At 35.9% G+C, this 13,527-nt stretch overlaps 1 protein-coding gene across 1 annotated transcript; it reads left to right on the forward strand.

The window, feature by feature from the left end:
- Nucleotides 1–1,104: 1,104 nt before the first annotated feature.
- On the forward strand, nucleotides 1,105–13,204 carry LOC107809790 (uncharacterized). Its single transcript, XM_016634483.2, has 8 exons — nucleotides 1,105–1,233; nucleotides 1,340–1,466; nucleotides 1,562–1,637; nucleotides 3,188–3,260; nucleotides 9,302–9,397; nucleotides 9,729–9,779; nucleotides 12,132–12,518; nucleotides 12,682–13,204. Exons 1-8 carry the CDS (start codon nucleotides 1,171–1,173, stop codon nucleotides 13,018–13,020), a joined length of 1,212 nt encoding a protein of 403 aa, XP_016489969.1. The 5' UTR covers nucleotides 1,105–1,170; the 3' UTR covers nucleotides 13,021–13,204.
- Nucleotides 13,205–13,527: the final 323 nt, after the last annotated feature.

Here is a 13,527-nt window from a genome sequence, read left to right on the forward strand (position 1 = left end):
TCTAGTTTTTCAAACTATACCTCATAAAATAATGAGTCATTAATAAACTTGGCATATAATGATTGATGTCATTAAAGTAGAATTTCTTTGTAAGGTTATAAACTTATTATGTTTCCTAATCTTAAGCTGTATTGAAACTTAATTTTATAATGTTGGAGTTTGACATATGTTAAAGTTTTTTTTTGGGATTTTGAAATTGTGTTATATTTATGCTTCCAATTTACTTGTTTTAGTAGTATTAGCTTGTTATTTCATATTGCATGTTGTTCATTTTTTAGTTAGAATGGATAGATTAGTTTTGTCAAATATTTGCATAATGTTATGTCATTATATTTATAAATATTAATTTATTTTATCAAACATGCATTCTATTATGTTCTTACAAAATGTATGTTTTTAGTTTTTATAATTAATTAAACTAAATATTATTAATTTGGAAAATATATATCAATTATTTTTACAATATTAGTTATAAATATATGATTACTAATTAGTGTATATTCAAGAAAAAACATACATCTTAAATACTAAATCTAATATCATTTATACTTATAAAAATTATTTATATTGCATATATTTACTATATTTATTTTTAAGTTTCGATAATTACTTTATTTAAAATTTAATCTAATTGTGTAATTACACTTGTGCAACCAAACAGTACGCTTGTAATTACACTATAATTATGTTATGACAAACAAACATGTCGTCGTAATTACTAGCATGTGTAATTACTACCCTAGTAATTACACCAATTACAATTACCGAGTGACTTTCCAAACAGACCCTAAATCAAATCCAAAATTGAGATTTAAACTCCTTAAAATGTAGCAAATTTATTCCAACAACACCCACTTAAAAAAAAGCAAAAGTTTGATACTTCTTGGATACAAATAGCTAATTGGCTAATATTGGTAGTATTTGGCTAATATTAATAATATTTTATGAATTAACTAGTTTTTGTAATAACTTATTTATGGCCGGACATAACTGGTAATTTAACTGGCCACCTGGTGCAAATAACACTAGGGCCGATAAGTTGTTTGGGCAGAGGACCGCCCGAACATAAATCGACCAGCCCAAACATGAAGCCGCCCGGTTCATCTTATAGAAGTACATATTCTAACAAAATAATACCAAGGAGCTAACATAGAGCTACAGTTTCCAAAAATGGCAGACAGCGAGCACCCCCGTCTCATTCTCCATAATTTTCTTCCTTTAGATCTTTGCAAGGTCCATTTCCACATTTACAAACTTATAACAATCATTCTTTTGATAGATTTACATTGTTCACGTGAAGATTTTTGTTTCCTTTTTTAAAAAAAAAAAATAATTGCAGGAGTTAGAGTTTATACACAAGAGCTGTTGTACGGTAGGGTACAGGCCCAATGTGTTGTCTACAACACTATCTCATCTTATTGCCACTAACTCTGCCCATTTCATCTTGCCCATCATTCCCATTCGAGGTTTCATTTTTGATCTTACGTAATTTTTTATTCTTGTGATTTCTAATGTTTTAGTTTTTGTCAGTTTTATTTAATTCTTTATTTTGCTTTTATAGAGAGGCTAAGGGAGAAAGCGGAGGAGTATTTTGGGTGCCAGTATGAGTTGTTTGTTGAATTCACTGGTCTAATCAGGTTCAAACTCCCACTTCTTTCCCTTCTATATAAACTTATTTATGATCACATCCTTTTTAAAATTTAACTCTGCCTATTTGAGCTTCGCAAAGCACGTCAGCCTCAAACCTTGATAAAACAGGATAGTTAGGTAGGCAGGGTCGGAGCTAGCTTGAGGGGGTGGGGGGTGGGAGAGGGGTTCAATTGAATCCCTTTTGCTGAAAATTTACACTGGAAATCGGGCAAAAACTATTTTTTGGTTATTATATTAGCTATTGAATCCCCTCGCCATAAGGGGAAATATTAGTAAAGTAGTAGAAGCGGTTAAAAAACTGCTTTAGGTCATAAATTCAAATCCCAAGTGTGACATTCTTGAATCCCCTTAGATAAATTCTTGGCTCCGCCACTAAGTGTATGTTGTAAAAATAGTCAACCTCTAAATAGTGAATGGACTTGGATAGAGTGGAATGAATACAGAGGATTCATATACAGTCTAGTGCAACTATTTTGATAGAGTGGGATGAATACAGAGGATTGTTATTGTTGTATATGCTTTTCAAGTTCTAGAATTAATAATAGTTGATAGAAACCATTAAAGTCCATCCAACTAGGACAAGACTTTGCTTTCAGTTACATATGGAGTGAAGTTTCCTGGAACTTAGGACATCTCTTGTAGCAGTAGATGATAGATTTTCCCAAATGCAAGTTGGATAAAATTGATCAGAAGCTTGTGGTTTTAGCAAGTTCAATCTCACTCTATTATTAATTTTTCTTCTTACTGTTTTTAGCCTTCATTGTCACAAACAAATAGTTCAAATGTTTCGGCTTTTAGAACCGGATGTTGCCAAAACAAATGATGCGTGAACATGACGTATTTCACAAGTTGACATGGCATTAAGTAACTGGATTTTGTTAAGGGGAGAGACTGATTTTTAGATTTGGTGAAATACAACAAAGATTTGGTGAATTAGAGCTATTATAACTTAAAGATTGCTTAGGGTTTTTTTTTTATCGTGGTATCCGGGCCAGCTTGCACGCACCTCGACTAATTCCACGGAATACCTGCCACCTCCCACCAGCAACAGGTAGCAGGTAACTCTGTCCACCAAGGCTTGGACATATGGGAAGAAATAACCTAGTTTTTTTTTTTTCCGCTGGGGTTTGAACCTGAGACGTCATGGTTCTCGACCCACTTCATTGACTAGTAGGCTAGACTCTTGGGTGACCGCTTAGGGCATACCTTGGCTTGACTTGGAGCTATTTATTAGTTAAAGCTGCATCTATTTCAAATACTTCTGAAAATAGCTGTTCTGTTGAATTTTATTCTTTATATTTTTGTTGATATGCGTTCAAGTACACTACGTATTCAGTGTCAGTGTAATTCAGTGTAGGGCGTCTTTTTTTTGCCTTTTTATCAATCACATCTACACTCTATGCACAAATTATGGATTACAATGATATGGTCATGTGCACTTTGCTGTTTCATGTGATTCTTTTCATCCTGCAAGAAATATTTCACTTCTATGGAGCAATATGTCTAGCAATTTGCTAATGTTCTATATGAATTACAGCTGGTGTAGAGGAGCAAGCATTGGTTGGCACAGTGATGATAATAGACCTTACCTTAAACAACGGGATTTCGCGGTGCGTTCTTGACTTGCTGTTGTATCCTCCCACGTTGTTATTTGCTGCATATTTTTAGTTTTATTTCATGAACAATGTATTGCTTCTTCTTGCAGCATGCATTTATTAATTTTCTCATGTTTCTCAAAGTTGAATGTGTTGATAACATAGTATGGCTTGCTTCCCATGTTCATCCGGTATGACATAATAACGCAGTAACATTGTCAAGATGTGTCGTATCTTCCTAGAGATCAAATGGCCCTGCAGTATACACAAGAGTTATAATTATATAGTTAATTCTCCACTTAGGTTTACCTCTATTTTCATGATTAATGGAACACCAGCTGCCTTTTTGGGCAGGGGATTAGGATCATCTCCATGTTACTGTCTCATTTCATCATGGGAATCTTTCAGTAAACTAGTGAAAAGAAAAGAGTAGCTGCGTCGATAGGTTGACTAACAGGTCGGGAAACCTTTTGTAGGTTCGCAAACCGTGTGTCGATGTCGTATTCATAAAATTGCTGATGTACGCTCATTTTCTTGTACTACGTTTCAGACAGTTTCACTTCCTCCTCAGAGTCTGAGTGGTTTGAAGCAGTATATGGACTGCATATCGACATGAAAAAGTCAGAGTTCGTTCTAGTTGGGCTAGTTCATGATGTTTGTAGTTTGGTTCAGAAGCTCAGGTGCATGGTAGGTTCAATACCTAATAAATATTTCAGGATGCCTTTGAGGAAATTTTGGAGAGATTGAATTATGGAAGCTGTGATCTTGAAATTTGAAAGAGATTGACAGGTAGAAATAAACAAATACTCACTTGGAGGGAATATGGTCAGCCAGTCTGCCTTTTCAAGTATATCCATGGGCTATCTTCCTTGTTTTGCATCCCGTCATCAATTGTCTATAAGTGAGAGCAAATAGTGGGATTTCGATGGGATTGAACAAATGGAGACAAAAAAATATCATTTTGTTGAGCGGAAAAAGGTGGTTCCTCTGTGGAGGTTCAGCTCTCAAAAGTGCTTCACGGATGATGCTTGATGTAAATAAGTTATAGTTGCAAAGTGGATCCTTGATTGCAGATGGTTCTTGAAGAAAGTGATAGACCCACTAGTATGAGCTTGTGGAAGGGGATTCTGAAAGGAAAGATAGAATTCCCAACTTTAGTTGGCTTGTCGGGAATAACCATTATTTGAATATGTTTTGATGTCTGTTATGAGAATTCAGCAGTTAGAGATGTGTAACGCCTGATGTCTGCAATCACTGAAATGCCATGGTGGCTTATCTATTTATGATGAACAATTCCAAGATTTCCTAGAATATATGTTTTAGAAAGCATCTTCAAGATTAGCAATGGGATGAACTGATAAAGTATTTCCATACAATTTCCATCTGCTCTTACTTTGTTACTAGGGAGGATTGGATGCTTTGGAAAAGGTCAAACATGAAGTGTTTCTCATTCATTCTTTTCAATGGATGTGATACGAAGCACTCACGGAAGCCCATTTGAAAATGTGTGCACGAAATATATTAACTTTCTTTAGTTGACGTGCAGCCTAGAATGCTATCCTAACAGCAATAATCTCACTTAGTAGATAATGAATTGTTGTAAGTTTATGTTATGGGTAAAACAATTGTTTGGATGTGTCACTTACTTCTTTGTTGCAACTTTTCATTAGACTTGTGAGCTTTCATTTTCCCCTTGTTTGACAGTGTATGGTTAGTAAAATAAATAGTGATTGATACTTAGGCAAGGTAGAGGAGGCAGAGGCTAAGGAAGGTTGTCTTCTACTTTGCCCTTTTGGGGCTGATTTGGAGAGAAGAAATAGACGAGCATGTCAAGGCATTAAACAATCATCTTGGAAGTAACGAATTTCAGTTTATTTCTATTGCACTCATGGCACTCATGACCCTTGATAGGAAGGTATGGAGGTTGAGGATTAGGGTAGTAGAGTAGGTAGTCTAGAGTGTTCATAAATGATCCGAACCTCGTCCAAAACTCATCCGGGCCACTCGGGACCCCGTCCGAATATACTAACAAGTCCAAGAACATAACACAGACCTACTCGAGGCCTCAAATCACGCATAACCACATCGAAACGACGAATCGCACCTCAAATCGAAATCTATGAACTTTGAAACGTCAACTTCCACAACCGATGCCGAAACCTATCGAATTACGTCCAATTGAGCTCAAATTTTGCACACACGTCACATTTCACATTACGGACCTATTCCAATTTTCAGAATTGGATTCCGACCCCGATATCAAAAAGTCCACTCCAGGTCAAACTTTCCAAAATTTCAACTTTCGTCATTTCAAGCCAAATTCCACTACGGATCTCTGAATCACAATCCGGACGCGCTTTCTAAGTCCAAAATCACCCAACGGAGCTAACAGAACCATCAAAACTCCGTTCCGGGTTCAAATTCACAAAAAGTCAAACTTGGTCAACTCTCCCAATTTAAAGCTTCGACAATGAAATCCATTCTTCCAATTCGATTCCGAATAACCTGAAAAATCAAAACCGATGATTCACATAAGTCATAATGCATCATACATAGCTACTCATGCCCGTAAACTACCGAGCGAAGTGCAAATGCTCAAAACGATCGGTCGGGTCGTTACAACACTACCCTCCCCAGACCCCGCGGGTGGGATATTACTGGGTATGTTGTTGTATTCATGGCATAAAAATAAGTTAAATATCTGTGTGAAGATAGTTGGATAGACTTTTTTTGGATGCTAATGTAATTTATGTATGTTGTAAAGCTTTTCTAGCACCGTATTGGTACAATTATTATTTATATTCTTTGGCTTATAAAAATGTATTTATATATCTCTAATGAAGGATGGTCTTTTTATTTATTGTCCATTATCTTTTCTTTTATATATTTATGGATTATATATATATATATATATGTATTTATAATGAACCGTTATATTTATGGATTATATATATATATATATATGTATTATAATGAACCTTTATTTTCATTTTTTAAAATAAAGGGCCCTTCCACGGACCCCGCGCATAGCGGAAGCTTAGTGCACCGGGTTGCCCTTTAAAATAAAGGTTCATTATAAATACATTTTTTTAAATACGAAAGAAATCCTGAGGGAAAGAAAAAAAGAAAATGGGAGATATATAAAAACAAATGTGATATCCAGAACTACAACAACTACAAGGGTATCAAGCTGCCGAGTCACACTATGAAGGTTTGGGAGAGGGTGGTGGAGAAGAGAGTAAGGACAAGTGTATCTACCTCTGAGAACCAGTTCGGATTTATGCTGAGACGGTCAACTATAGAAGCCATTCACCTTGTGAAACGATTGGTGGAGAAGTATAGGGAGAGGAAAAAGGACTTGCACATGGTGTTCATTGACCTTGAGAAGGCTTATGACAAAGTCCCGAGGGAGGTGCTATGGAGTATGGAGATGTTTGGAGGTTAGCGGAATCCCAGTAGCGTACATTAGGGTGATTAAGGACATGTACGAAGGTGCTAAGACTCAGGTGAGGACTGCGGGAGGAGACTCAGAACATTTCCCTGTGGAGATGGGGTTGCATCAGGGATCAACCCTTAGCCCATTTTTGTTTGCTCTAGCGTTTGATGTGCTGACATGACACATACAAGGGAGGGTGCCATGGTGTATGTTATTTGCTGATGACATAGTACTGATTGACGAGACGCGAGGGGGGTGTTAACGCTAGGTTGGAAGTTTTGAGACAGACGCTGGAGTCCAAAGGTTTCAAGTTGAGTAGGTCGAAAACTGAATACTTGGAGTGCAAGTTCAGTGATGAGAGGCATGGAGAAGAAGTGGAAGTAAAGATTGATACTCAAGTCATCCCCAAAAGGGATAGTTTCAAGTATCTTGGGTCTATAATCCAAGGCAACGGGGAGATTGACGAGGATGTTACCCACCGCATTGGAGCGGGTTGGATGGAAGCTAGCTTCGGGGGTTTTATGCGATAAGAATGTGCCGCCTAGACTTAAGGGCAAATTCTACAGGGTCGTGGTTAAACTGGCTATGTTGTATGGAGTTGGGTGTTGGCCCGTCAAAAAGTCCTACGTCCAGAAGATGAGCATAGCTGAAATGAGGATGTTGAGATGGATGTGTGAAAATACCAGGAAAGAAAAGACTAGGAATGAAGTTATTAGAGACAAGGTGGGAGTAGCATCCGTGGAAGACAAGTTGCGGGAATCGAGGCCGCGATGATTTTGGAATGTGAGTAGGAGAGACATAGATGCCCCAGTTAGGGAGTGTGAGAGGTTGACCATGGCGGGCTTGAGGAAGGGCAGGGGTAGGCCAAAGAAGTATTGGGGAGAGGTGATTAGGCAGGACATGTCGGTGCTTCACGGAACCGAGGACATGACTTGCGAAAGGAAGGTGTGGAGGTCGAGGATTAAGGTGGTGGGTTGACAGATAGTTGTGAGTTTCTCGTAGGTTTACCAGTAGTACTAGTAATATTCTTGTTGTTGGTTGAAAGATACTTTCTTCTAATTTGCTATTATATCCGGTACTTAGCAACCACGTCCATTATTTTTGAAAATTGCTACGGGAAATTGTTGCTCCCTGATGTTACTATTTGATGCTACTTTTTCTCCCTCTTTCTTCTTCTTCCTTTCCCTTTTCTTCCTTTCCACCTTTTCTTGAGCCGAGGGTCTATTGAAAACAACCTCTCTACCTCTTCAGGTATGGGTAAGGTCTGCGTACACACTACCCTTCCCATACCCTACCTGTGGGATTATACTGGGTATGTTGTTGTTGAAGTCTCTCTACTATAAATTGATCTCTTCTTTTATATATTTAAGGATTAGCTTTTTAATTTATATTGAATGATTTAATTTTGTTATATTTAAATTATCATGTAAACAATAAGGAATACCGGATATCTGATATTATTCTTTTGGATAATAACATTTTATATTGATTAAATTTTTTAATATATATTATATATATATATAATTAAATAAAAATAAAAATATTAATTGAATTCTTTTTTAAAAACATTTAATTTTATTTCTCTCTTTAAATTAATACTAAGTATAAACTGAACCTTGATTGTCTTTTTTCATAAGTTGACACTTAAAAACACTTTTGAAAAGACTGGCTAAACACAATTTGCTTATCAAAAATTGCAAAAAGCACTTCTTAAATGAATTGGTCAAACGCAAACTGCTACTCTCCAGAAGTACTCTTTTGAAAAGCACTTTTGAACAAAAGCACTTTCCAAAATAAGTAGATTTGGCAGCTTGACAAATGGGCTCTTAACCTCTCTATTGTCAATCTTTAAGTGAAAACACTCTTTACCAATTCAGACAAATGAAATGGGTGTCTTCTTGTTACATAAACTAAAATATACTTTCGATCTTTTATTCTCCTTAATATACCATGACAATTGAAATTGTTTTCTCTGAGTATTTGCTTTTGCCAAACGTTCATAATACTGAACTTAATGGCTATTTGAATGAGTTCTTTTGTCTTTGAAAATTAGTGCAATTTGGATGGATGTATCTTATTTTCAATGTTAAAACTGAGCTAGAAACATAGGAGGTGAGGTGGCGGAACTACAAAAGGTAAATTGTAGACATCAGGAGTGGCTTAGTTTTGGAGTGGGATTATAAAAGAATACTCTAAATGAATTTATATAGGCTCCTGTGGCGGCATAAATTCCTGTTAAAAAGGTTGACCTTTTCATATCCTATCCAACACCCAGGAAATCAGACATGCATTTGTGCATGATATCAAGTTACATATGGCAATAGTTATTGAATTAATATGCACCATATAGTAGCTTCTTATGGTCTAGTGCGCTGGATGAAAATAATTTGTTCTTTGTGGTTCATAGATAAGGTCAAATTGTGGTAACAGAGACTATTAATCAAATGAGTTTGTCGTGGATATTGGTATATGAGTGAGTGTTTGGATATTTGATCTTTGGAAAACATTAAAGTAATGATAGTGCAATGTTGCATCACACTGTTATATCTTGGCTAAGTCATAAATCCTGAGGTCCTTATTTGTTTACTCCAGTTGACAATTCTTAATTATTTTGTTGAAGGCAGTGTGTTATTTAAATAGTTATGATGTGGATTTCAAGGGTGGTATCTTTCACTTCAAGGATGGAGAACCTGCAGACATTGTGCCTATGGCTGGGGTAAGTGATCTATGGATTTGGTGGTTCATTTGACGACTTAAGTTACGTAAATAATATTTTCCGAAATTTTGTGTGGTTGCTCGCAATGTCAATCCGTTTTTTGTATCAATCTAATGTAAATCTTCAAAGAGGAAGTTTTTTTTTTTTGCTCTGTCAGCTTCTCATGCAAGTTATAGTTTGCTAACTGCCTCTAGCGTTTGCTCTTTAGTGAAGATTAATATGTCAAATTTGAATTATATATTATCTGGATTCTGTTCTATTGTGTAATGTCCATTTTAGTTTTTCCCCTTTTGGCTGCTCTTCCTTACTGATGATAATTCTATCTCATTAGGATGTTATCATGTACACGGCTGATGACCAAAATATACATTCTGTTGATGAGGTATCTTCTCTCTTCTTTTATGGAAAAAGAACCTCTTTGTGTGTCTTTCACTTTACTCCAATCCCTTTTATTTTTGTCAGGGACTTGATTTCAGCTTGTTATCTTGTATGCTCTGTTGCTTAACCCTCCAAATCTGGATGGCCTGCTTAAATCTGTCTTCCACTTTAACTAAATGGTTGCACCTGCCTTATTTTGCTGGGGTGGATCGTGGTCTTGTTACCTTAAGTTAGCATTACTTTGTATCAATTTGTTACTGCCCTGCCATTATGGCTGATCACAAACTAAAGTGTCGAATACTCTGCCAGCTATGTGCTGCATCAGTTTAGCATACTCTTGATCTCAATGTAGATGAGCCGCCTAATCTTTTGCCTTGTCTGACCAGTTTGAGGTCACAATCATCCCATTTAGGCATTTAGTTAATATTGTTTTTGAAGGAGGAGCTTAAAGTTAGTACGGAAATTCCATTCATTTGGAAGACTAGTCTGTTATATAGTTGACACAGGCCACAATTTCCTGTGTAGGGAACACAAACTTAAATCTCTAATGTTATAGAAGTCCTGAGCATTAACTGATTTTGTAACTGACTTGTAAGAAGCAAGGGCAAGAAACAAGAAAGGAGATTCAATGGGCATTTGCACTTCCTTTCACTGTGTCCATTTGTTTGTTATTTTCTCTTCCTGGATAAAGATACATTGTTTCCTGATTTTGTAAGATACATGGTACGTTTAACTGGCATGCTACACATGCAAGTTAGATTCAGATACAAGCAGTATCTTGTCATCTTCTTTTAATGAAAAGCCTTACTACCTTGGGAAATTTATCGCTTGGCACTGGAAAAAGATATACTCTTATTCTTTAACCACTTCCACATGGATCAATGTATCAACCAACTTCAGAGAAGAGAAGCAACTGGTTTAACTTGTGGCTGCATGGTATTTGTAGGAGTGTGTAACAAATTACATAGACAAATTATTTAACTTAAAGAAATCCTGGTTAGTCTGTGATGTCACCAGAGGCGGAATCAGGATTCCAAGGTTGCGGGTGCCACCATATTATGCATACAGTATACATGTCAATAGCTACAAAGACAAATTAGGAATAATGGGTCGGTTCGGTTAGTTTTTGGTTAATTTGAATAGGCCTTTCATTCACAAAGCAAATAAATTCGATTTTAGTTCAAATTTTTAACGCTTAATTTAAACACATTCTAAATAAAAATGCAAAAAAAAAAATAATATTTCATGAAAGAGCGTCTCCAATATAAATATTTGCTTACCTTAACTACACTATATTCTTTGTTTGACTAGATTAATTTACTTGTATTGTTCTTTGTTTATTTTTCCATCTTAATTGTTGAGTTATATGACAATTATTTTCAAAGAAAAAACTTCAACATTCAACCTATGATATTCAACTCAAAACGACTATCAATCAAGCCATTTAATTTTTTTTCAAAACCCAATAGAAGATATTGCTCAAATTATATTCCAATATATAAATTAATATCGTTTCATTAAAAATAAAGATATTATATTCTAATTAAAATCAATTAAAATTACTATAGAAAATAATTGTTTATAAAGTAAGGTATAATGATAAAAACAAAATGAGGACTGAAAGTTAAAAAAATGAAGAAGAGAGACTTAACAAGTAATAAAAGGAGGGAAAGAACCGAAAAAGAAGGAAAAGATATGAGGCCCTAGGTTTCAACTAAAAATAAAAGAAATCTTAATAAGTAGAAAAAAGGAAAAATCAAAGGAGCTCCTCCAACAGGGAATCGAACTTGCATTCTTGAGGCCAAGAAAAGCCTTCAAAGGAAAGGCTAAACCAATGGTACCCACTTCCACTTTGTGACTTTTGGGTGCCATTCTATCCATTTATACGTTTTTTCACGGAGATATTATGTACATGGTAGAAATTTTAGCGAAGCGAGCGGGTGCCGTGGTACCCCTAACTTGCAACGTAGATCCGCCCCTAGATGTCACTGAGCCAAGATAGATGATGCTCTTGCTCTGCAGAATCTGAGATCATGTCATACATGGTCAATAAGTTAGCTGGGTCGGGAAACAACTCCAGAGTGTGCACTGATCATTTCTTTAGATAAAATGGACATTTCATTTTCTATATTTATTGTAACTAGATCAACGTTCTCTCAGATTGAATCGTCTGAATGAATCTTTCATTAATTTTAAGAACATCCATCCTCTTATGCCCTGTCCCGTATTAGCTCTCTTGTCGATATCTAAAAAACATACGAGATGTTTATCTTCAGCCTAAAATGTTAGTAGGATTCGGTTTCCCTGTTTTATTCTTATTAGCTCTTTTCTCTAATTCACTGATTCTTCCATACAGATTACTGAAGGGGAGCGAATTACACTTACTCTGTGGTTCAGCCGTGATGCATCTCATGATGAAGATTCTAAACTCCTCTCATCTCTCTCACAAGCTTTATTGGGTGTTGTGGATAGAAAGTTGCTTTCATATTTGCCCGTGCCAGGATCCACCAATATGTACTGGTTTCCACCTGACGAAGCTTCGAGTTTCTTGTCCGGATTTGATATTCGCTGCGGCAGATTGCATATTCTTGGATTTGATATCCATCCATTTCAAGAGACTAGGCATTTATCAGCATCAGATTCATCTTGCAATTTACTGGAGTTACTGTCAGGGCCACTACTTTTAGTACGAGAAAGCGAGTTGTTCGAGACCCAATTTCTTAATATAATGCATGCACTTCAGGTACCTCCCTTTAATCTAACTGATTCACATACTAAAACAGAAGAAACTGAGTCGTCAATCTTTGAAGCATATAGACTTGATATTCCTTATCAAAAAGCGTATATACTAGTAGTATTTGATTAATTGGTGGGTCTATTTTATATTCAACTTCTTTGTGCGATAGTTGGTGCAGTTCTATCATTGGAAGTTGTTCAGTTTAAAGACAAAAGTCGAAGGAACAAGTCCAACTCCAACTCCAACTCCAACTCCAAATGTAATTCCAATTTCCCCCAATGAAAAAACAGAAATAGGTCATCTTAAATCTGTGTTTGTGAAGGATCTTCAACTGGCGGAAGGTTTCTTTGGAAAAACAGAAATGGATTATGAATTTGAGTGGCTTACTTTTTCAGCTGCAGTTCCTGAATGGGAATGTTATGTTTTTAAGTTACAGAAGGAACTGCTTCTGCATTTACCTCATTGGAGAACTAATCAGTCCATCTTTTGTGTTCCATTAGAGGAATGAATCTGATTGTACATATTGTTTGGTATAACTTCATTTACAGATTCATAGAGATACTCTGATTTAGACATGGACATCTTGGCTTACCTTAAAAGGCAATTCCGTCCATCCAATCATCTGGGGATTTTATGTGTTAGACCACTGTCATGGATTTTGCATATAAAATTAAATTAAAATGACTTTTCCTTTAGAAAGGTCTATTGGCCGGCTGTTAATCATGTACTATAAAATGACTTACTATTATTTGACAAGACATCTTCGATCTTCGTGCGGACAAGGTTTTGACAAAGTATGAATTGATACTAAGAGGAGTCAGGTTCTTTTAATTGGGTCATACATTCAACTAATGTTGTAGGAACTTCAAAAACTCAAACCTCATATCATAAATCAAGCTTTACCTCATCAATTTTTCATTTGCAGTAGTACGTAACAACTAACACGTATGAATTCAAGATAACAACAGGAACTTAAGTCTTAAATTATTTTCACAAAAGTCATCTATAACGTGCT

Source organism: Nicotiana tabacum, chromosome 9, assembly GCF_000715075.1.
Source record: "Nicotiana tabacum cultivar K326 chromosome 9, ASM71507v2, whole genome shotgun sequence".
In the NCBI taxonomy this organism is placed as follows: Eukaryota; Viridiplantae; Streptophyta; class Magnoliopsida; order Solanales; family Solanaceae; genus Nicotiana; species Nicotiana tabacum.

What these genes read in the sequence shown, in the direction of transcription:
- LOC107809790 (XM_016634483.2), top strand. Translation starts at nt 1,171, where the DNA reads ATGGCAGACAGCGAGCACCCCCGTCTCATTCTCCATAATTTTCTTCCT. An exon ending in TTCCTTTAGATCTTTGCAAG is followed by an intron (nt 1,234 to 1,339) that starts GTCCATTTCCAC and finishes AAATAATTGCAG; the next exon opens with GAGTTAGAGTTTATACACAA. An exon ending in GCCCATCATTCCCATTCGAG is followed by an intron (nt 1,467 to 1,561) that starts GTTTCATTTTTG and finishes TTGCTTTTATAG; the next exon opens with AGAGGCTAAGGGAGAAAGCG.